The 24,290-nt window shown below is 37.0% G+C and overlaps 1 protein-coding gene across 14 annotated transcripts in view; it reads left to right on the forward strand.

Annotated features, from left to right (window-relative positions):
• Positions 1–24,290, forward strand: part of MAGI1 (membrane associated guanylate kinase, WW and PDZ domain containing 1) — a 554,323-nt gene that overhangs the window by 413,991 nt on the left and 116,042 nt on the right. For all 14 annotated transcript variants that reach the window (XM_025050818.1, XM_025050820.1, XM_015593788.2 and 11 more), the window contains exon 3: positions 22,184–22,303. In XM_025050818.1, the coding sequence (XP_024906586.1) occupies positions 22,184–22,303 (120 nt within the window). The remainder of the gene's footprint in view (positions 1–22,183; positions 22,304–24,290) is intronic.

Genomic DNA, 24,290 nt, shown 5'->3' on the forward strand with positions numbered 1-24,290 from the left:
GACTGAGGAAGAAGCAGGTTATGGAAAAACTTTCAAGAACTCTACAGAATTTTGGTTTTCTCTTATAGGTTGTGGAAAGCCATTGGAGGACTTCAAACAGGAGAATGATGTAATTAGATCTGTATTTGCCATTATTGTCTCTTGAGTCTAGAATGTGTGTCCTATATCATAAGTCATTGCAAGATTTCATCCTAAACTTGGCTTATATAGAAGAGAAAATAAGAACAGGAATCTTCTTGATACTGAGTTCCTCTAAAAACATGAGTAAGCTGCCTTTGAGATGAAGGAAAGTGGTACTCAAACTTCCCCAGCCTGTGTTGGTGTTTCCCACAGGGAACACTAGTCCTGTGAAATGTCCAATGAAGAAAGAGCTGGGTAAATGCAGCATAGTTTATCTTTTTGGGAAACTCAATGAGTACTAGCACCTTAAAGACTTTGAAGAAGTCTTGCAGTAAACTGTTTAATTGGATTCAGCTATTTGACTCAGATCTCTTTACTGCTGAAACTATGTTAATATTTGCAAGCCATGCTGTGGGAGAAAAGCAGAGTTTTTGAGGAATATCATTGTAAGAGTGAAAGAAGAATGAAACCCTTTTTATTTCCCCCCTCGCGATAGTATGTTCTTTTTATTACTACCTCTCTATAGCAATAATAAAGACGGTTTGGGGAACTTATTGCTCTCTTAAGCTTATGTGGCTATTAAGAATTATGGAAATGACAGAGAAACACATCCCAGATACATTAAATTCTATTGAAATAAGCAATAAATTTAATAACAGGTTTTTAAAAATAACAAAATTTTGGTTTATGCTTCAGCAGATAAATGGTGGCTTCTGTGTAAAAATGAGAAGTTTTATGATTGCTAGTTTGTAATGACTTTCTAATGCATTTCAACATTTTGTAGTTTAAAATGAAAACTTGACTCTTCATAAAGTTCTTGTGCTTTAAATACTCATTAACATGGTAAGGGATATAACATTTATCATAATCTAACCACCGAGTAGGAAGCTAAATCACTCAGGAACTCAGGTATACATATTTACATTAAAATAGTGAATTTTCATTGTTCATGAATATTCATTGTGCTTTGTATTTACTCAGTAAGCAACACAGGCCTCAATATTTTCTGAAAGCTATATTTCACAAACTAATGGCATTTTGGCATAGATATTTAAATGTTTATTAAACCATTTCCAAACATCTGTTGTACCTGCTCCTAAATCATTGGCTATTGACACTTTTTAAGTAACATTCCTTTCCAGTGTCCTCCCAACAGTGTATCTTGAAGACTGGTTGTTTAATATAAGGATGTATGGCAGTAGGTTTTTCTGGTTTGCTGTAGCTATTATGTCAGAATTTTATTGCTTCTGGCTAAATGCCACAGAAAGACTTGTACTGTTAAAATAGGCTCTCTCTATTCAGTATAATCTCCGTAATAAAGTAGAAGTGGATGTGAGTATCTCAGAACAGTGATCTGTTATCAAGCCCAGGTTAATAAAGTGGTAAAGTGATCTTTCTGTTTGATTCTCTTCCGCTTGGGGTAGTTGATGTTGCATCTCATGTGTAGGGTTTTATAATAGAGTTTACACTAATTTTCTGCAGCGAGATTTTGATAGAATGATAAAATCATGCGCTTTCTTTTGTAAATTTACAGCCTCATAAATTGATATCATTCCAGTTTGCTTTCCACTGAGTTGGCTAAAATCTTTACCAAAGTAGATACAGTGGTCTTAAAATTCAGGGAAGGTATTATGCCAAGAGTTAGGATGATTTCATTAGCTCCTTTTATTATCCCTATGCTTTACCAGTTACAAGAGGCTTCTGAAAGTCAGTGTGGCAGATAATCATAGATTTTTAAACACTGTTCTTGGTTCGAAGGTGGGTAGTCAGCTGTGGTTGTCGGTTCCCCCGGAACCAATTCTTTTTGCATCTGGGCTCTTATGGTAATAGAAATCAAGGACACATGCCACAAAAGCTTCCATTTTGAAAATATTTAGTGGTCTATGCCATCTTTAAAAATGTGAAAAAGCAATCTTTTTTCTAGCTCACTTTTTTTTAAAGAGTACTCATTATTCTGTCAGACACCAGCAAAGCATTTTGCATACATATCTCAGTGTAACTAACAACATCTCAAGGAACCAGGCCATTTTATTAATTCCATTTACAGATGAAGTTCAGAAAAAGTAATTAATTTGCCTAAGGTCACCTGTAAAGCGCCATAGTTGAGTTCAAATACAAATCTTTCTGAGTCCAAAGCTCAAGTTCTTAACCACATTAACCTAATTTCTCCAAAATAACGCTTAGGAACTTATCTTTTCCCTTATGGTTGGAACTAGGCCCCCATGAATTCTGTTCTGGTTATCTATTGCTGTGTCACAAACCACTCCAGCACTTAGTGACTTAAAACAATAATAGGCATTTGTTTTGTTCCTGAATCTGCACTTAGGCTAGGGCTCAGTGGGGTAGCTTGTGTCCGTTCCATGAAGAGTAGACTGGGTGGTTCAAGTGTAACTAGAGGGTCCTTAGAAGGATGGTTGACTCATGTACCTGCAGAGTTGGGCTAGCTGTTTACTGGGAGACCAGCCTGGAGTGTTGGGTGGAAGCTTCAGTTCCTCTCCAGAAGGGCCTCTCCCGTCTCCTCCTAGCATGGCAGTTATGTTCCAAGAGCAAGCGTTCTAAGAGGCCAAGTTGGAAACAACAAGAATCCTTCTGACTAGCCTTGGAAATAATAGTGTCACTTCCTCCATATTCTCTTGGTCAAGCAAGTCACTGAGCAGATTCGGATTCAAGGGGAGAACTGGACACTATTTTAATGGGAGGGAGAAGTGGCTTATTTACCCTATCACACAATCTATTGTTTCAGTTACTATAATATTCTTTTAACTAGTGTTCCTCTTTCTATAGTGCACTATTGGAGTTTAGTCTTACCCCAGTAGATGGAGTGACCTCTTTAAAATCAGTCTGTAAATTCTCATAACACTCCTCTGGTAAAAACCCTCCACTGTCTTTCCATCTTTCAGAGTAAGAACTTATGGTGGCCTACTTCTCCTTTTTTTAATCAAGTCTCCATTAACTCTCTGATCAGAAATTTTACTCTTACCCCACCCATTCTGCTCTTGCTGTGACTAGTACCCCAGGCACATTCCTGCCTCGGGGGCAGTTGCATTTGGTGATTTGCATTTGGTGTTCCACCCAGTGCCTAGAACACTTTTCTGGGTTTTCTACATGGGTCCTATGCTCACTTTCTTTAGACTTCTTTGCGTCTTTTACCTTCTTAGTGAGGCATTCCCTGACCATAGAAAATTGTAATTCCACTTTCATCACTCAGAATTCCTAATCACTCTTATTAGCTTATTTATTGTGTATTTTTATCCATTAGAATATAATGTCTGTGAGGTCAGCAGCTTTGTTTTGTTTGTTTTGTTTTGTTTGCTTAGTAAATATTTGTTGAATGCATGAAGGAACTTGATTTCAACACAAGTTTTAATTTTTTGTGGTATTGATGTTTATGAAGTATTTTAATTTATGACCATTACTTAATGTCTCATAATGCTATGAGACATCATATCTGACCTAACAAACAGCCATTTGGGATTTCAAGTCACACTGAGGCGTTCCAAGGGGAGATCACTACCAATTCCCATCTCCTCCTTCTTTCTTTCTTTCTTTTTTTTTTTTTTTTTGGAACTATCAAAAGGGATTATTGTTTTGTGAGGTTATTTCAACCCCCATGTGCCTTCCTTTCAACAAATAATTGTACATCTACTGCATGCCTGGGCTGTGCTAGTCACTGAGGACAGAGCGGGACAGACATACCCTTAATCCTTAAGGTGTTAATATCATGGCGGAAGAGAAAGATAACGAATAAGCATGCAGATACATAAAGTCCTTACAGATTGTGAAAAGTGCTATAAAAGAAATCTGCAGTAGTCTGTGAAGGAGAATTAGAGAAGACTTACGTGGATCAGGTTAAGGGAAGCCTTCGGGTACAAGGTGGTCTTTACACTGGAACCTAGACAGTAGCTTCTGGTTAGTTTTAAGCTACCGAGGAGAGAGAAACATTCATTCAGTTAATGCTTATTCAGCACCTACCATGTTCAAGTTACTATTCCAGATTCTAGGGATTCGACAGTAACAAGACAGACAAAACCCGTTCTCATGGAGCTTACATTTTAGTGTAAGAAAGTATTTTCTAAATGTCATTTATAATCTAAAATTAAAATATAGTGTAATATTTTATGATGCATCAGTCAGGGTTTGGTCAGGAAAACAAAAACAATACTGGGTATTTCAACAGAAAGATTCTATAATATTATAGGAAACTAATGTTGGAGATCTGAAAAAGCAAAAGAGGAGATGAGGTTATACAAAGAAAATAATGCCACGAAGCAGTTTGCCCTCTTAGGGTAAGAGGACCAAAATGAAGCAGTTGGGGTTGTTCAATGCTGCAGGCTCAGAAGAGAGGCTCTGATGGCTGAGAACTTAGACCTCAGAAGAGGTGGCTCTACCCTCCCACCCCTCACTGCTGTACCTCTCAGAGGCTGGTTCCAGGGAGCTGTCACCCGGAACCAATTGCTACTGGTTGGGCTGATGGGCTCACACTGACAAACAGCAAACAAGCAGGAAGAAGCAGGTCCCGTCTCCTCTCCTCCTGCCTTCTGATCTTCCTCAGTTGGCCTCTCCTGTATAAGAATTTTGGGAAATATAGTTTGCATATAGACTCCTAACCCTGTTTGGAAGGGTAGATTTGGAGCTGATAGACTACTTTAAAACTAGCAAAAATGCTATAGAGAAAGATAAAGCAGGATAGGTAGTACAGGGATGGAGAGAAGTGGGAGAAGGCTGTTGCAATTTAAAATAAGGCATTAGAGATCTCCTTACTGAGAAGGTGACTAGTCTTTTGGGGCTGCCATAACAAAATATCATAAACTGGTGGCTTAAACAGCAGAAATGTATTTTCTCATAGTCTCAAGAGGCTGGCAGTACAAGATCTAGGTGCCAGCATGGCTGAGTTTTGGTGCGGACCCTCTTCCTGGCTTGCAGATGGCCCACTCTTTTTTGCTGTGTGCTCACTAGGTAGATAGGGGAGGGGAGGGAGAGAGAGAAAGAGAATACAAGAGAGGAAGGAAAGAGCTCTTCTTGGAGTCTCTTAAAAGGACACTAATCCCTTCATGGGGGTCCCACCCTCATAACCTCATCTAAATATTATCTCTCAAAGTTCCCACCTGCAGATAACCATTACCTTGGGGGTTAGGGCTTCACCATGTGAATCTGGGAGCATCCACAATTCAATAACAGCAGTGATATTTGAGCAAATACTTGAAGGAGGTTTAAGAGCAGCCATGGGGCTATCTGGTGAAAGAGTGGCCCCTGGCAAGAGTGTGGTAGGGCTGAGTTACTGCAAATACAAAGGCCCTGAGGCAGGAACCTGCTTAGAGTGTTCTAGGGAAATAGCGGACAAAGAGTGACACACGAATCCACATGGCATCAAACTTTAGAGTTCAGGCTCAAGTCAGGAAATCCTAGGCTTTAATCCCAGTTCGTACCCCTGTTTAACTATATGATGGCCTTGGGGAAGTTAATATGTCCTCTCCAGTCCTCAGTTTCTTCATTTGAGAAGTGAGGATATTAAAACCATTCTCATGATTGTGATGAGGTTTCAGGGGGAAAAGAAAGTAAAGTACTTGCACAGTGCCTAATAAATATGTAAGTGCTTAATATGTAGTGTGGTGCTGATGATGGTATTATTAATTCAACACCTGCTATCATTGCTGCTGCTGCTTCTCCTCTTCCTCCTCCACCTTATTATTATTATTCCTACTGCTATTACTACGACTTCTTTTGATACTACGAATGCTAATATTCATACTGCTATACTTATTTAATGACCCACGGCTTAAAACCTAGGTCAAGAAATTGCTTTTGATAAATTTTGGAGTTTTTATAATTCTAGTCCCTCAACCCCATGTTAAGATTTCTGAATTGTGCATCAGTCAGTACTATTTTTCACCATAAATTTTGTGACGTGCCCTCAATCTCATTTTCAGTATTTGTGTAACCTGAAGTATATGAGTGGTGGGTGTGCTAATTTGATTATGAAAAATAGTGGTGCTTTTTCCTTGCAAAGTATTGGTCCACGATTGTTGAGTTTGGATTGTAATGAGTGGTTAGTGACAATTTTGAAGTCTGAGAATTTACTGGAAGACTCTAGGACCTCAACCCTGGGACTGGAGTGGTGACTGGGGCCTTTGGGTTCTTCACTATTGATAGTGTTCATTTCTGAATGTTGGGGATACTTGTCTTCTTTGTGCTTTTTGGGGGTTCTAAATTTTCTGTGGTATGCGCTTTTTATATCTGAAGAGAAAAATAAGAGATTTTAAGTGTTATTTGTTTTAAAGTTAGCCACTTCTATATGCATTTTTTATTGTCTGTTGCCATTGATTTTGTTGTTAATGTCATTGACATTAGTTGGTGTTCACTTAAGGATTTAGAAAACCAATTTTTCTCTCAAGTGTCTCATATCCTGTTTTACCACAAAAATTTCTTCTACAAAATTTTGTGAGGTCACTAACTTTAAAAATGAATAGCTTTAATCTCTTATTACTCTTTTCAAATGTAACACGTATTACATATTGAGATTAGAAAAACTCTGGATTTCGTTTTGAGAAGTCAAGCCTGTGGAGGACATTGATGGTAGCTTCTGTATTTATGAAAGACTTTGATTGTTTGTTCCCCTCTGGGCAAAAATGTGGGGTTGCCAGAAGATGAGAGTATAACCACCAGGTAAATAGGTTAAGAGGCAGGTGTCTGGTGTAAACTCCTTGTAAGAGCTCCAGGATCATCTATCACAGCACCAGGTCTTCACCTGCTGACAAGAAACTAATGGCAATCATACTCTGTTGCCAAATCGAGGCACTAAAGATTTCTTCTACCCTGTCTTTGCCCTTGATCAGTAGGCACTTCGACAGGGATGATGAATTAGATGAAACCCAAGAAAAAGAACCCGTAAGCAGTATGGGATAGGACATTTAATTAATATATGTAAAGCAAAACAAAACAAAAATCACTCATTTTTTTTTCCTTTTAGGAATAGATTTTTCATATGTCACAACTAAGATGTCATTACCTTTTAATTATTTGATCTTTAAATTTCTGTCTCTAATAAAGAGTCACTGATTTGATCCTTGATTTGATTTTATCTGGACTAGTTTGTACAGATGACAGGGGCATAATTTGCATTCTCGGGTTAATGAGAATCCTGTAGACTTAAAATGATATGGCCATCTTAGAAGGCAATGCACTCACTCACCTGGCATTTCTGAAGTAAGGCTTGTTTGAAAGGGTCCATTTCTATTAGAATACAGAATAATTCTTGTTTTTATGTAATAATTATTATCAGTAACTTATAATAACAAAGATTTCCACTTGATTTTGCTTTTTAAAAACTGTCCATTTGTTTTCAAATAATATCTTTGATACCTCACATAGTCTAATGAAATAATTTTTTAAAACGTGAGTATGGATAAAGACCAGGTTTTAAATTTATCTCATCGGCCCAGGTTTCTATTCATTGCTGTCTAAATTTTCCAAGCAAATGTTTGCCAAGCATTAGTAATTTTTTTAAAAATTTCACCTCTAAAAGCTGCCTAATTTGCCCTAACAGCTAGAGTGAAAAATAATAATTTATAGACCTCATCTATCTAGAAAGTGTAGTCTATTACATAAAATGACTTGGAGTTGTGGCAAGAGAAATACTACATAATGTGAGAATATAATTGCTCATTGAGAAATGAACTAATTGAAATGAGGGCAATAACAGTTAATCAACTGGGTCTATATCATTTTGCAAGTGCTCCAAGTCCTTGTTTTTTTGGATTCTGTCTTATAGTTACAGAGATAATGGGCAAGCATTAGATAAAGTAATGGATGGTCCTGGGGTGGGGAGAAGTCAAGGAAGTAATTCAGTTTTCTGAGAATCTGCTGATGTCATCATTTATGGGGGAAAAGCATTAGTAGCAGTCTCGAGTGAATCCAGCTGCCTGGGAACCAACCCACTTTTAAGTGATGTTCAAATATGTTTCTGTCTTTACTCATAAGACACTTTTTGAATAGAGTTTTCGGTGCCAGTAAAGCCTTTTTAGAGTGAATGCTTGCATTAAAAAATAAAACAAAATGAAAACAAGAAACGCACGTTTAAAAATGGAAAGATATATCTCGTTAATATACTCTTCACTCAGTAACCCTTCAACACTATGTTGAAATATAATCCTTGAAATTCTACTGTTCCCACTGTTTTTTTTTTAATGCTGTAAAGACAGTGCCCAACAAGGGAACATTTAAGTAGTACCAAAGTATATCTTTAATTGGTATGAGCGTAATATACCACATTACACAATATTCTCTTTCGTTTACTTTGACATTGCAGTATATATACTTGATAGGAACCAAAATGAAATCTACAAGTGATGAATATTTGGCTCTATGCTTGAGAAGGCTTCAAGAACTATCATGCCTAAGTCAACTTAAATTAACACAAACTCCTTTATTCCTATATTCATCTTGAATTGCTCCTATAATTGCATTGTCTTAGTATTAGATATAAATTGATTTGTCTTTATAACCAGTCAAATAAGTGTATATCATATCCCTTCAATTGAATAATATGATCACATGAAATCAGGGGACTTGAGGTCCTCAAATTCAGACATTGTATTCCAACAAATAGACATTTTCTTATAGATAGATACTAGTGCTTGATAACAATTTGATCAACTAAAATTATGGTATTTACAGAATCTGCTGACTTTGTGATTTCTTATTAAAGAAAATTCAAAGAGTTGTGGTTGAGAGTGTGTACCTGTGTGAGAAGCTTTGGGAAATGATGGTTAAAGATAGAAAATTTGATGAAGGTAGGAGAGAAAAAATTACTCTTGGGAGCATTGAATTAGGCAATATTATGTATAGAAAACCTGTGTTCCATGTTAGAAGTATACTAAATGATCATTAGCTAGCTTGTTTTCTTTCACGACCATTTCCCTTTAAAAGAATGTGTGGTGGTTTTGATGGTGATGATGCTCTTGTCATTATAGCTAATGTTTATTAAGTGCATATGCTGATCAGGCTAAGCATTTTATATGTGTTGTCTTTTTATAATCCCTACACAACCTTATGAGGCAAGTATTATTAATACTCCTACTTTAGAGATGAGGAACCAATGCCCCAGAATTTTAACTTTGCTATGGTTGCACAGTTTGTAAATATCAGAGTTGAAATTTGAACTCACCAAGTCTGATTTTAGACTTTATAGTGATTTATCCATACTGCCATTCTGAGAGAACTCCAGACTCCTGCAATTTTTTGGAAAAATAACATAATATGGTTGATAATTTCTGATTTCACACTTGTTCTTGGTTTATATATCAGGAGAACTAATGGTGGCAGCTATTAAATTGTTGAAGAGTGAATTATACCATGCACATATTATTCATTAGAATTTAACAGTTCCTCTACTCAGTTACGATATTCTTGAGGACAGAGACTATTTTCTGTTTATCTTTGCATCTCTGTAGTTTAATATTATTTTAACAGCTTTATTGATATATAATGCACATTCCATAAAATTCACCCTTTTAAAGCGTACGATTCAGTGTTTTCATTATATTCCTAGAATTGTGGCAACCATTTGAACATACTGATAACCCCCAAAAGAAACCATGTAACCATTTGCAGTCATTCTTTACTTTTTTTAAGCTAAAGAAAGAAAGCTGTCAAATATTAGAAATATTCTGCAGTGGGTTTACAAAGTCACCTACTTTGTGGAAACTTGATTTTATTAATTAATTAATTATAGCTTTTTAACCAAAATAATCATTTTCTTTCACATGCTTTTGAAATTATCTGGTTGAAATCGTTGGAATGAGTTCATTCCTTTTATATAGACGACTGCCATCATTAATTCAGTGAAAATAAAAAGCATTACCTGTCATAATGGAGAACATCTATCTGATCTAATCCCTGTTTATCATAGATAGCCTTTAGTACTAGAATATGGCATTGCTGATTTCCAGAATTCCTTTCTGCACAAAAATGTCCTCAGAAGTCCTCAGATAATCCTCAGAAGTTGATTTTTGATAAGTGTGTAGCTAGTGCTGGAGATTCTTGTCCTTTATTTCTCGATTGCTGAATGTTTGACACAAATCAATGCCATCTTGAGAATTTTTACTTTCCTGTTTTTAATGAATGCAGTGTTCCCATGAGTTTATGTATGCCAAATTTTCCTCCATGTAAAAGAGGAAGAATGTTTCAAGTTATTACTTGACTTTCTGGTTCAATGGATTCTGGCCTAATTTACCTCATTATTCAATTTAAGAGGAGTAAGACATAGTTCCTGAGAGCTTGGGTTTTAGACCAAAAAAGCTTGGGAGAGGGACATTCTCCCATAAGTTTAACTCCCCGAAGTGCACCTTTCCTTTCTTTGATGAGGACAAGTGATGATTTATTCACCCTCGGGTGAAGAGCTGTGGAGATCAGCTGTCCTCCTCCCTCCACTAGTTTGTTCCCTTATTCCATTGTACAGGAGCTTGCACTGCTATGTGGCAATAAATCTCTGGGTTCAAATCTTAGCTCTGCCTCTTACCAGCTGGGTAATTTTTGGCAAGTCACCTAATCTCTCTATGCATGTTTTCTCATCTGTGAAGTGGGGATAAGCACTTTACAGGGTTATTACAAGGATCGAATGAGATACCATGTTTAAAGTATAAATGTTGGCCTAAATATAGATTTTTATTATGAACAGAATTTTAAAATGCCATAAATTTGGCAGGGACTTTGTATCCTTGCACAGGAGTTGATTTGTTATCTCATACTCATACTCATTCTGTGATAACATCAAGGCAACGCTTACCCTTCCTGTTTTACAAATAAGAGCATTGAGCGCATAAAAAGGAACTGTCTGAGGTCAATAACGTTATTAATTTAGTGGCAGAGCTGAAACTAGAACCTGATTCTTCTTATATCAGTTCTTCCCTTTTGAGTCGCTGCCTTTGTTCATTATTGGGAGCAATCTGCTTGCCAAAGTCTTGCACAGATCACCTTTCTTTGTATCATAATGCAGTTCACGCAGCAGTAATTGGGTAGATCTCCTTGAAAGGTAGGTGACATGTTCAAACTTCTTCTAATAGAAGACTGACTTTCAAGAAAACGATATATGGGCATTTTGAAGGTTTCTGCTGAACTACCTTCAACATGATAGCTCATTTGATTCTGGCACTCAAAACTTCTTTCTTGTCATCCCAAGTCATAGTCATAGAGAGAAAAGCTAGAACTAGGATCAAGAAAACCATGTTTGCCATCTCTGATATCTAGGGTACATTTCCAAATCATGAACACAATGGAATAAATGCCAAGTCTTTACTTATTTTCAAGTGCTTTAGGGGTGATCCATTAATTAGATTCCTGTGCCTTTATCACACAATGTTCCTACATGAAAGATGGAACCCAAAATGGTTTTTCGATCTCAGGCATGCGAGTTGTAGTGGGCATGAAATAATTATCTTTACACACTTGCTGTTGAGCAGTTTGGAAGTATTTCATTCAAGACATAATTACTGAGTATTCTGTGTTATGATCCAGGATAGAAAGATGAAGGTACTGTTTCTGACCTTTTTGCTGTGATGACTATGAGGTTTGGAGAGAGGGAATGCCCAGTTAGTCAAAATGATGTTTCTCAAAAGGATCAATTGACATTGCCCTGTGTATTAGTCACAGTTCTTCAGAGAAACAGGACAAAGTAAGTTGTGTGTGTGTGTGCACACGTGTGTGTGCGTGTGTGTGTGTAGAGTGAGAGTGAGAGTGAGATTGATTGATTGATTATAGGAAATGGCTCACATATAGTTATGGAGGCCTAGAAGTCTTTCAGTCTGTCCTCCACCTATTGGGGAATCAGGAAAGCTGGTAGGGTAAGTCCTGGTCTTCAGTCCAAAAGATCGAGAACCAGGAGCCCTGTAGTCTCTGGACAAGAAAAAATGGGTATCTCAGATCAAACAGAGGGCAAAGTCGCCCTTCCTTTGTCTTCTCTTTAGGCCCCCAATGGATTGGCTGATGCTCACCCTCTCTAGAAAGGGCGATCTTTACTCCATCTACTTCACGCTAATGTCTTTATGAAACACTCTCATAGACATCCAGAAGTAATGTTTTACCAGGTAACTGGGCACCTTCTAACTCAGTTAGGTTGACACATGAAATCAGTCATCATACTCAGTGTGACTTCCTTGCGAAGTAAAGGAAGTCACAAATTGATGATTTGTAGATTTCTATGTTTGGAGCTTTAAAGAACACATTAACATCTTAAAAACTTTGGTTCCAGTGCCTCTAAGATTAAGTTGTCTTCTTTACTTAATTTTTATTTTACTCGGTTAAGTCCCTTTTAGTTGCTTTCCCATTTATAATGGTTTATCAATTTTGACTAGAAACAGGCTCAATCACATTCTGAGCTCTGAATACAAGGACCTTATCTCCTCAGCTTTGTTCTGTTGGAAATATAGCACAGCTAGTGTGTGTGTGTGCGTGTGTGTTGCTCAGTGACACTATCTGAAAGTTTGAGGCACATTCGTTCCTGTGACCATTCTGAGTACCATAATTGTCAAATCCGAGACCGTCAGTATTGTGGATCTTCGCCTCTTCTCCACTATTTCTTTTTCTGCCTTCCCCCTCCCTGATGCACACCAAGTATGAGCCGCAGAATACTTTCAGTGCTTCCCATGGCTCCATGACCACTTTGTCCACCTCTTTCCTCTTGTCACATTGGAATTTTTTAATGCTCTTTAACACACTCTTCTTTGTTTTATCTCTGGGATTTCTCACTTTTAGATCCCTTTGATAGGAGCACCCAGAGACTTCTCTAGTTTCTCCTTCATATCACTTATTGTTTGTTGTTGTGGTTATTTTATCCTCTCCACAAACTTTAAGCTTTCTCAGGGTAGGGACTGCATCTGTCTTGCTCACTCCCATCACTTTACACAGTATCTGGCACATATATAGTAGGCACTTTAGAAATTGTTGTTGGAAGAATAAAAGAGTGCAAGCATGCATTAGAAAGTGCTAACTAGAGGGGTAATTCTAAAGACCTTTAACTCTTGCCAAGCATCAGGATACTGTCATCTATGAATTGCTAAGTACAGCAGTTCCCTGGCACATAGTAAGTAAGAGCTCAATAAATAGTGGCTATTGTCATTCTGTATATCTAAATGAGGAGATAATTTCAACAATCATATATTATGGCCTAGCCTTGTGTTTCCTCTGCCTTTAGCTCTTCTTTCTCTTTTCTTTAATGTTTTCTGGTTGATTCTGTTATGCCCCATGGTTATAGAAAATCAGTTTAGATCACCTTTTCCGAGAAATGTAGATTTGAAAGGACTCAAGCAAGAAGCCAGGTGGACTTGTATTAAACGTAGGGGAAAAAGTCTATTGGTCTTCTGTCCTCAGTTTTCTGTGGATATTTCATGTTAAGCAGCAGCATTAGTGATACAGAAGCTTCAGTAAGAGTTCTTTGTATTGAAAAATCCAGGAAGACAACATGAAGTGCACATTCTACTCCACATTTGGGTGCCTGCTGCTGCATTTAAGGCACCATAGAAAAGTCATTAGGGTTTTGAATCCGTAAAATGAATATGGCCGTGGTCAGTATTTGTGGATATTTTGTTTCCAAATCTCTGTTTAGGGAGTAAGGAGATTTACATCCTTCTTTGTGATTGATCAGGCTCCCTAAGAAAAAAGGCGTGCATTCATACAGAAATGTTTGCAATGGTGTGTGCTATGAGATTTGAATTTCTTGGATGGTGAAAAGAGGACAGGATCATTGAGAAATCAGAGTGACAAGTCAGGACTTTTTCCTTCAAGATGAAAACATAAAGATCATTTAGCTGTAGGATGTATGTTCCCTCCATTTTTATTTTGAAACAGAGAAGTTTGAAATAGTACGTAGGCAGATAAACACCTAGACAGAGTAAAGGACGGTTACATTAACCGAGAGCCAGAATCAAATGATGCAGATTTGGCTTTGATGATATTTTGCATGAGTACAAAATAATATGTAATATATCTAAATCATAAGTATAGAGATTTTCTCCATTAGCATATTTTCAAGAGTGTTGTTGAAATTCACATCCCACTTTCTAAGCCAGCCAAATCAGTCAGCTGAATATCAACTCCTGTTTGTTTCGGATGCTTACTATATGCTGGACACTGTGATGAGATCTGCATAGGTGGTGCCAGAGTTGATGCTCACACAGAACCTTGAGTTGTAGATATTTCTGTTATTTCCATTAAAACATTTCTATTTAAAATTTGTATTTATTTTTATTATTTACATCTTCACCTGTAGATGAGGAAACTGAGAACTCAAAAGATTTAGCAACCTAAATTCTATGGAGAGTAAAGTGGTGGATTTGGACTTTGAAAATAGATTTTTTTTCAACTTCACAACTTACCTCTCTGTCCTGTTTTTCCAAGTGTAGAGGCTTAGCTCTAGTGGTTCTCAAAACAACTTCAGGATGATGTGAGATGTTTTTAGTCAGTGTTTTAGATGCTGCTTTAACATTTAATCCAATAGTGAGCTACTGCTTTTCTCTATAATTTTTAAAAATCCTTATAATTATGTTAAGAAGAAAGTCTAAATTTGATATTTATAGGTATCTAACACCTTTTGGATGTTCGTCAATTTCCCTTTGTAATAAGAGAATGCAAACTTCAGGCTCAGAGCCTTAGGCTCTTGATATAATGAATTAGCTTTGTTTTATTTTTATTGTATTTATTTTTAGTTACTATTTATGGGAGGGTAAAACTGATTTTTCATTTGAGATAATGCTAAATGTTTCCTTTTTAAAAATTATAAGCAGTAAAATTCATCCTGTGAGGCGTACAGTTCTGTAGATTTTGAGAAATGCATAGTTCATCCACCACCACTGTGGTCAGGACAGAGAACAGCTCTGCCCCTCCGCCCCATTCCCTCGTGCTGTCCAATTGTAGTCAATTCCAGCCACACACCTGGCAACCACTGGTTTATTTTACATCCCTCTCGTAAATTTACCTTTTATAGAATATCATTTAAATGGAATCACACAGTTTGTATGCAGCCTTTTGGGTCTGGCTTTTCTTTCACTTATCACAATGTATTTGAGACTTATCCATGTTGTGTACATCTGTAGCTTTGCTGAGTGGTATTCATTGTAGGAATGTACCACCATTTATTCATTCACCAATTCACCATTTATTCATTAACCATACCACATTTGGATTGTTTCTCAGTTTGGGATGATTATACATAAAGCCACTATAAACATTATATAGGTTTTTGCGTGAAAATACATTTTTATTTCTCTGGGGTAAATATCTAAGAGGGTGGTTGTTGGGTTATATGATAAATTTATATTTAACTTTTTAGCAAACTTCCAGATTCTTTTCCTAGTGACTATACCGTTTCACATCTTGCCAACAATTGTATGTGGGAGTTATAGTTACTCCATATTTTCGCCAGCATTTGGTGTTGTAAGACTTAAAAAAAAAAAAATTCTAGTAGTTGTGTAGCAGTTAAGTATTTCCTTTTAACATGAATATATTTTTTAAGTAGTTTTTTTCTAAAGGAAAATATTGAATAAATACTACCGTTGGTCCTGAGATCCTGCAAAAAATGTATGAGTGGTAGGTAACAGTGAATTTGGGGGAACAACACATTCCACTATGTTCCATCTTCATCACCTAAAGAAAGGAGGGTATCCTGGATGTCTAACCAATTTAAAGCAATGAAAACAACTGTTTTATTATAGAAAATAATGATCTTTTCTTAACATGAACATAACTAATTTTTGAAGTCTTGTTGGATTTTGAGAAGCAGTTCCCAGATTAATTCAACATCACTTGATATTGAATATTAGCAATTTAATCTTAGGCTAATGATTCCTATATTAGTAGTCTGCCTTGAGACAGTTTGGACAGGTGCTTGCCTGGAAACCCAAGGGTGTTGGGAACACGTAGCAGTGGAAATGGCATATCAGTGTCTCATCTCTAAGATTTTTTTGCTGCCTCAACTGGATATTTCAAGATAATTATTGGAATAAGAAGAGAGAGCAAATAAGCTCTGAATGTGGTTTCCTTTCTGTAACCATTGCTTGTGGAGTTTGATGATAAGGAAGGTCACTTTCTGATTTCCTTAGCAAGGGTCACTCAAGCTGGGTATGCTAAAAGTCAATGAACCATAAAATGTGTATAAGAAACAAGCAGCTACTCAAGCTTTAAGGTGAGGACTTTTCAGGGTATTGGTAATTCATACTAAGATATTCTGTAGGGCACAGCTCAAATTAATTTGCTAAATTACTGGTGGTAAAAGGGTTGATAGCATTCACTACTCAGGTGCAAATCTTTTAGGTACTTTAACACTTAAAAAGGACTCTTTAAGTGCGTTTGATTTTTAAAAAACACAATCAGGCAGAAAAGTAATACCACCTTCTCTCAACTTTTTTTGTAGTGTGTTCCTATTAACAGCCATAAGCAAGTGTTGTTGACATTGATGCTGGCTTCTATGAGATGGGAAACCTTGGAACATTTCATTTGTTTGATTCACTCGGAGCCTATATTCTTTTGCACGCCTCTGAAAGGTCTTAGTTAGTATAGAAGATGCTATAGTAGAATGCCCAAGATTCAAGTCTTTCAAGATTCCTTAAATAATTATTTTATTGAATTTATAAAATGTTAAAACAGCTGCTACATATGCATTGTACAATTCAGAGTGTGAAAGGTATTTAAATAAACAATCATTTCATCTTTTCCCATTTCTGAACCCACCCTCTTGAGGGTACCACTGTTAACGGTTTAGTAGTATTCCATCCTTTTTAACTATTTATTAACTCAGAAAACATGAAACATCCATAGGGTATGGATCCATCTTTTGTATTTTTGCACATAATGCATTTTGCATTTTATTTTGTAACTTGTTTTATCACTCAACTATTCATCATAGACATTCTTCTGGCAACTGTGTATAGATCTATTTCTTCATGTAGTGAAAAAAATGTTAAAGGTGAAAATACCATATTTCATTTAATCATTCTTGTATTCATGGGCACTCGGGTTTTTTTGTCTTGTTTTATTTTGTTTTGGAGGGTTGCTTTTGTTTTGGTCTCAATGTTTTCATTTTAACCACAAACCATGCTGCCACAAATATTTAAGGAGGTTTTTTCAAAGAGACCACAACCAGTAAGAACCAAATAGAGTTTTTAGTACAAAACAGAGTTAGATCAGATCATTTTTCAAAGCATGCGAGTTTTTAGAAGGAAGGATTTTGTGTGCGAGTACAAGATGTCTGCTGTTTAATAAAAGTATGGTTCTTGTTATTATTTTGAGAGCAGATGTGCTTTGGGGGCAATGTACTGGATACAGTACAATGCAGGCAACTCAAATACTAACATGGTTTAGAGCTGTGCTAGCCAATCCAGTTGTTCCTAGCCACATGTGATTATTTAAAGTTCTTTAATTTTAAAATTCAGTTCCTCAGTCACACTAGCCACTTATCAAGAGCCACATGTGGTTTGTGACTACCACGTTAGGCAGCACAGATATAGAACCATCATGGCAGAAAGTTCTATTGGACAATGGTGATTTAGAATGAGGGATGCTAAAGTCAGAATGTCTGCTTTCAAATTATAGCCCTTCCCAGCTTACTTGTTATGTGACCTTGGCAGGTTACTTTACTCTCTAACTCTTAGTTTCCTCATCAATAAAATAGGTAGAGTAGCAATCCTTATACATTTCTTATAAAGATTAAATACAGTAGTCTTGATTAGGTGCTTAATAACTTCCCTGAGATATAAGAAAGCATCCAATAAATGGAAGCTATTATTCTTTTCCTAATAGTCTTTTTGTTTTCTTTTTGAAAGTAGGAGGTGGACACTGTGTTTATTCATTTAAAACTAATGACAAGATATTGTTGACCCGATTTCTAGTTAGACAAGCAGAAGGCAGTGTTGTAGGCTGCAGAAAACCCCAGTATGTCAGCCTGGTGATTTTTTTTTTTTTTAAACATGCCGTTCCTGAGAAACATGATAGAATTTGTTTTACTTCTCTTCTGCCAGGAAGTAACCCTTCTGGCTTTGTTAGAAGCGTGGTTTGTAATAATTGTACCCACCCCAGATGGCTCCTGAAAACCCTTTGAAATGCCATCTGCCAGGCGTGTGTCCAGCAGGCAGCCTGTCATTCTGCTAGAAGAAAAGAGGAGGCGGAGTCCCCTCCCCAGCCCTTTCCTCCCTCGCATCACTGAATGGAGCCTGGTCATATTGGCGGAGAACCAAGGCGAGTTGCTCAGAGGATAACTGGGAGTAAACCTCCTGCTAGCCTGCAGAGTGGAAAGGTTTTGTCTGGTAATAAACCCTGAAGGTTTTATGGGCAGAGACTTACTCGCCCTCTATTCCCTTCCCCTGCAGCTCAAAGGCCATCTAAGCATATTTATTTACAGAGGGAAATGGTATCTGCTAGTTTTATTTTCCCCTAAAATGTAGCATTTTTGAAGTCATCATTATTGTGAATCCTTTCAGGAAATTAAGACCCAAGGGTGACTGTTGTCTTTAAAGTCTGACAAATTAGTTCTGAAAACATGGTTGAAAGAAATGGCAAAGATAAGATGGCTATAGAAAGAGGGGGGAAATAACATTGTCTGGTTTTGGAAGACTTTAGAAACCCAACAAGTCTTTTCTTTGGTTTTATTCATTCTCATCTTTTTTGAGAGGTGGAGTCGGGGGATGGATTAAATTAATGGAATTTTGGTATGCAGACTGAGTATGAGAGTTGCCATATAGAACATACTTAGGACAGATCTTTTCACAGCAAGTTTCAAAGAGATTATATTCTTGCACTACACTGGAATTTCCCAATATGATGTCAACTGTTTGTTTTCCAAGTAGCCGACTGAACAGCTCTTTCACTTGGCTCCAAGATATCATACCCTCATCCTTTGCTGACTGCTGCCTCTTAGTCTCCATTGAGGACCTTCCTTCTTTTCCGTGTTTCTACATATTATAAGGTTTTAGTGTTCAACCCAAACTCCTTGGCTTCTTTTTCTAGATAGTCTCTCCCTAGATTCCCTCTTTCTATCCCTTGCCTTTAAATACTAGTGGTTTACTAATCATTCCCAAGTTTATGTACCAACCTTCACTCTGATCTTCAGATTTATATACTCAACTATCCACAGCTCTCTACACCTAGGGGTTTAATGGCATCTCAAACTTTACATGTCCAAAAATGGACTCTTAATTTTTTTACCCTAAAAATTATTTCTTCCATCTTCTTGATCTCTATAAATGGCACCACCCATTTGCCCAGGTCAAAAAATTAGATATCAGTCTTCATTCATGTGTTTTTCTTACATATCCACTCCATCAGCAAGTTCTATCTTAAAAATATAGACCTAGAATGGCCTGATGAGTCGACATACTTTTAAAATGTCTATCTTGTGGACATATATTACATCTATTTAAGTTATTCACAATCCGTGATAAAAATCCGACTGCTTCTTACCACATCCTACTATTCTTGTCTGTGCCCTGATTTTCTCTCACTTGGGCACTGTAATAGCCACCTAATTGGTCTTCTTGCTTCTATTCTTGCCTCCCTCCCTCTACTATTTTGCCCGTAGCCTGTAATCTATAAAGTCAAACGATCTTTTAAAAATAAATTATGGCATCACCCTGCTCAGAACCCTCTAGTGGCTTCTCATCATCTTTAGAATAAAATCTGAAGTGTTTTCTGTGGCCTACATAACCGGGCCCCTTGCTTTCATTTCTAACCTGTTTTCCACTGCTCTACTGCATTTCTCTGGCTTTTTTTTTTTGCTCTTGCCTCAACCTGCCAAGCCTATTCCCACATCATAGCCCTAGGTCTTAACCCCTTCCTAGGATGCTTTTCTCATCACCTTTGCAGGACTCTAGATTTGGATGAACCTCCTTAGCCAGGCTTTTCCTAATCACCTATCTAAAATAGCTTCTCTATCACCACCTCCCTTCCCTCCTCCAAGACACTCTCCAGCCTTTTAACCTATGTTACTCTGAGACACTTTCTAACCCTTTAAGCTCTGTTTCCTACAGAAAAATTATTTCTACCTAAAATTAAATGCTATATCTATTCACATACATAATTATTTTTCGTCTTTCATAGTAAACTGTAAATTCCATTAGGGTAGGGGCTTCGTCTTGTTCACCAGTATTTCGCCAGTGCCTAAATTAGTGCCTGGCATATATTAGGACCTCAGTAAATATTTATCAAATAAATGGAACATAAGGATCTGTGCAATGGTAAGAATATAAGTTATTTGAACTGTAATATTCTATTAACTCGTTTCAGTCTAACAGTAACATAAACCACAATATCTGCTAATGGTTATTGAGCTAAGTCTTCGAAAGGATTATCTCATGCAATACACACAGCAAACCTCTGGTGTAGGTACTATTATGATCTCCATTTTGCAGATGAGGAAACTGAGAAATAACAGAAACTAAGGAACATGCCCAAGACCACAAGTTGGGGAACCAGACCATGAACCATCGTTCTCACTCCAGACCCCTGCTTATCAACAGCATATGATACTCTTTATGTTTCTGGACTACCTACTATGTACCTGACACTAGAGATATAACTTTAAAAGTTGTGAGGTACTTCAAAGTACTTGTCATTGGGGAGCCAGAAATGGGAACAAGCTAGGAAACAGCAGAAGAGCAGATTCCTAGATACCATACAAGTAGCCTTTACCAGAAAGCCCAGCATGCTGGGCATGGTAAACAAACGTTTTTAATGTAACCATTCTATGGACAATTTGCAACTATTTTTAAAACACTCAGACTTTAGCTATTAGAAAAATTGGGCTCATTTAAAAATGTATTTATCTTGAGTTAAATATGTAAAATGTATTAAGTTTTCCATCTTACAAAAATTCTAGATATCCACTGTAGGTGTGTGGATTTGCTCGGCCACATAGGCAAGTGATCAGAGAATGCACTGTACTAGGAATATTAGAGCCACTAGAATCATACATAGAGCTGGTTATTTAATTGCTTTAAAGTTCCTAAGCTTACTGAAAAATCCAGGCTTATTACGTAGGAAAACATTGACCTTAAAGCACCATAGGTGATAGTGCCTTTCAAAATCAGCCATGTCAGGTATACCCCCTAACTTGAACGCAGGAGCAGAAATCATGTGTTTTGCTTTTTTGAGGTGGAGGGGCTTTTCATAATATTTAAGATAGGTTCCTAGTATATACTCCATAATTGATTCTTGCTTTATTTTCTTTTATTGGTTTATGCATAAACCACATCCTTCCACATTGCTTCTACGCTTTGGGTTGAGATTGAGATAAAATGGTAGGTCTACAGTCCAGCACCTGAGCTGGGTGACTAAAATGCTCTAGAGGTTCTATATTTATTTTTTCATAAGAGAATTTGTTCTACTTATTAGTCATTGAAAGAATAACCAGCGTAAGGCAAAGGGGAGAATTTTCTAGCAAATGCAGTGTCCTTTCTCTGTAGTCAGAACTTGTGGCTGGCCTCTTTTTACCAAACATATTAATTACATGGAAGGCAGCAGCGTTATTTAGTCCCTGGGAGATATCCAGCCAAGATCCAGACACAGATCTTGGGCAGTCACAGTTCTCTAGTGAAGTGTTTATGCAGTGCATGTCATTTTCTTCAAAAGGCTTATTACATTGGAACTTGCCAGATGTACTAAGGAACACAAGACTCTCAAGGCCTGTGATAAAAATATAAGCCCCTTAGGCACCGAGCTTAAGGTGGATAACTTTTTAGTATTTGCCAGAGCCCTCAAAGGTGCTGATTATGAATGTTTTCTGTATAAAATCCAGTTCACCTTTTTCATTCAGTGCATTTTTAAAAGGATAAAACTCCTTCTGCCTTACCTCGCTGTGCTTGGTTTTCTCTTTGTCTTCTTTGAGAGTCCTGGGCACTGGACGTTATAAATGAGGATGTTATTCTGTTAGAAAAAGTTGCCTTTACCAGGTCCCTGTCTGGGCAGATCGGTCTCAGAATCTTAGGTACTGCAGCTTACTGAACAGGTTATTTTAATTACACCTGGATGCAGAGCTTCCTGTTTTAGTGACTGATGGTATCTTGTGCATTTGTCTCGTCTCCTGCAGGCACAACCCGATCTCCGAGAGAAGGAGAAGTGCCTGGCGTGGACTATAACTTTCTGACCGTGAAGGAGTTCTTGGACCTCGAGCAGAGCGGGACTCTTCTGGAAGTTGGCACCTATGAAGGTGAGCTTATCAATGTAGCAGCCATGAGGGTGCCTCTCTCCTTGGCACTTCGGAGGACTCAGGGCCATCTCGGCAGAAATCTTTCATGGACTAGCAAGGTCTGAACAACTATAGGAGATTTCAGTTCACCTTAATAATAATAAAATATATGGAATAAGGTGTTGTGGAGCTCTTTAAAAGTAGTTTTCGTTTTTTTCCTCTGGGAGTTTTCTGATTTAACTTACTAATTTAAATATGTATGTTTTGTTTTTTTAATATGGACATGTGTTTTATTAGAAGAGGAAGAAGAATCATGGTCAGTCTCAAAATGTGACCTAATCAGTACTGTTGTTTTAATCTTGAGGGAACGGAATGTCATTTTTACCACGAATTGATTTTTAATATATTTTTGAGTAGATAATACATTTACATGGTTCATAAAGCAAAATATTTCAAGAATATTCAGTAAGTAATATCTTTCCTATACCTATCTTCTACTTGCCTAATTTCCAGTTGTTTTTTTTCTGCCCATGTTACAACCAATGTTATTAGTTTCTGGTTACTGTTCTGAAATTTCCTTATGTAAATACAAATATCTGTGTGTTCTTATTTCCTTCCTGTTTTACACAAAAAGTAATACACACTACATGCTGTTTGGTACCTTGCTCTTTTATTCAAGAGTATGTCTTACAGGTCTTTGCAATTCCGTAACAGAGTACCTGTTTTATAAGTGGCTGTATAATCTTTTTGTATGGGCATACCATAATTTCTTTAACTAGTTCCCTTTGGATAAATATTTTTAATATTTCAAAACATTATTGCACTGAATAACATAGACATAAATCATTTCACACAGGTGAAAATATAAGATGAGATCTCACAAATGAGATTGCAAGGTCAAAGCCAAATGTGGGAAAAAATTAAACTTACATTTTCTGAAAACAATATTATAGCTTGATTGCTCTTTGGAGTGTTATTGTTTGAGACAGAAGAGCATAATATAATACTATTATTAACTGGGTAAAATTATTAACTTACAAAAGTTATTATGGTATATCTTTATAAACTCTGAAAATTTGGATTTACTGGATGATCACAGGGGCACTTTCAAGATTAGAGTTAAAAACAAAGGGTAAATACAAAGTTGACCATTATTGTGTTAGAGACATTATAGCTTTGATGTGAGAATAGCCCCCATCTCAGGCAGTGGCTACAAGTTAAGTAATTGATCATCAGTCTTAGGTGTGCTAATTCTAATTCAGTGTTCTTTGGGAGCGGGGAGGGGAAGAAAATTATCTTTGTACCTACTGTTCATTTCCAAATTGTGAATATACATTGGACAGTGTTTAGATGTTAGTCAAGTTTCTGATGTGAACTCAAATATTTCTTTTGAGTGTTGCTCATTATCAGTTATCTAAGTTTCCTGGTGATTGGGAATATGAGAGAAGATCCGAGAATGCCTGAAGCAAGAATGGTTCATTAAGTCCTAGAAGTAAGTAAGGAAAGGGCAGAATACTGGGAGCTTCTTCAACATGTTGTCTTATAGATGTGAATCTAGTTAAAAATTCAAATGACTGAGAACAGAGCAAATGTGAATCCTCTTTGGTTAGCAGAAAGTGAATAGTCCTTACGTGAAGTCATTTATTATGCCCATCTGGGAGCTTGACTCCTCTAATATAGAAAACATCCATTTGCATTTTTAGAGAGGTTAAGGGTGAGAGTGGCTGTGCAAAGCCAGTGTTGGGTTGAAAAGGAAAAGCACGTGGCTTATACAATGACTGGTCATTTTATTGAGGTGTTTATGTTACATATGATATATAGGTGGAATCACTTTGTTTTCCCATTTAATTTTATTGCTTTGATAGACATAGCTATTATTACCATTTTTAGATGGGGATGCTGAGGCCAAGTAGCACTTAGGCATTTTTTTCAAGGTTGTACAGCTGATTCTAGAATGCTAGAGCCAAGAACCAAACCCAGCTCAGTTGGACTTTCAGATCCCACACTC

This window comes from Pteropus alecto, unplaced genomic scaffold (assembly GCF_000325575.1).
Source record: "Pteropus alecto unplaced genomic scaffold, ASM32557v1 scaffold75, whole genome shotgun sequence".
Classification (NCBI taxonomy): Eukaryota; Metazoa; Chordata; class Mammalia; order Chiroptera; family Pteropodidae; genus Pteropus; species Pteropus alecto.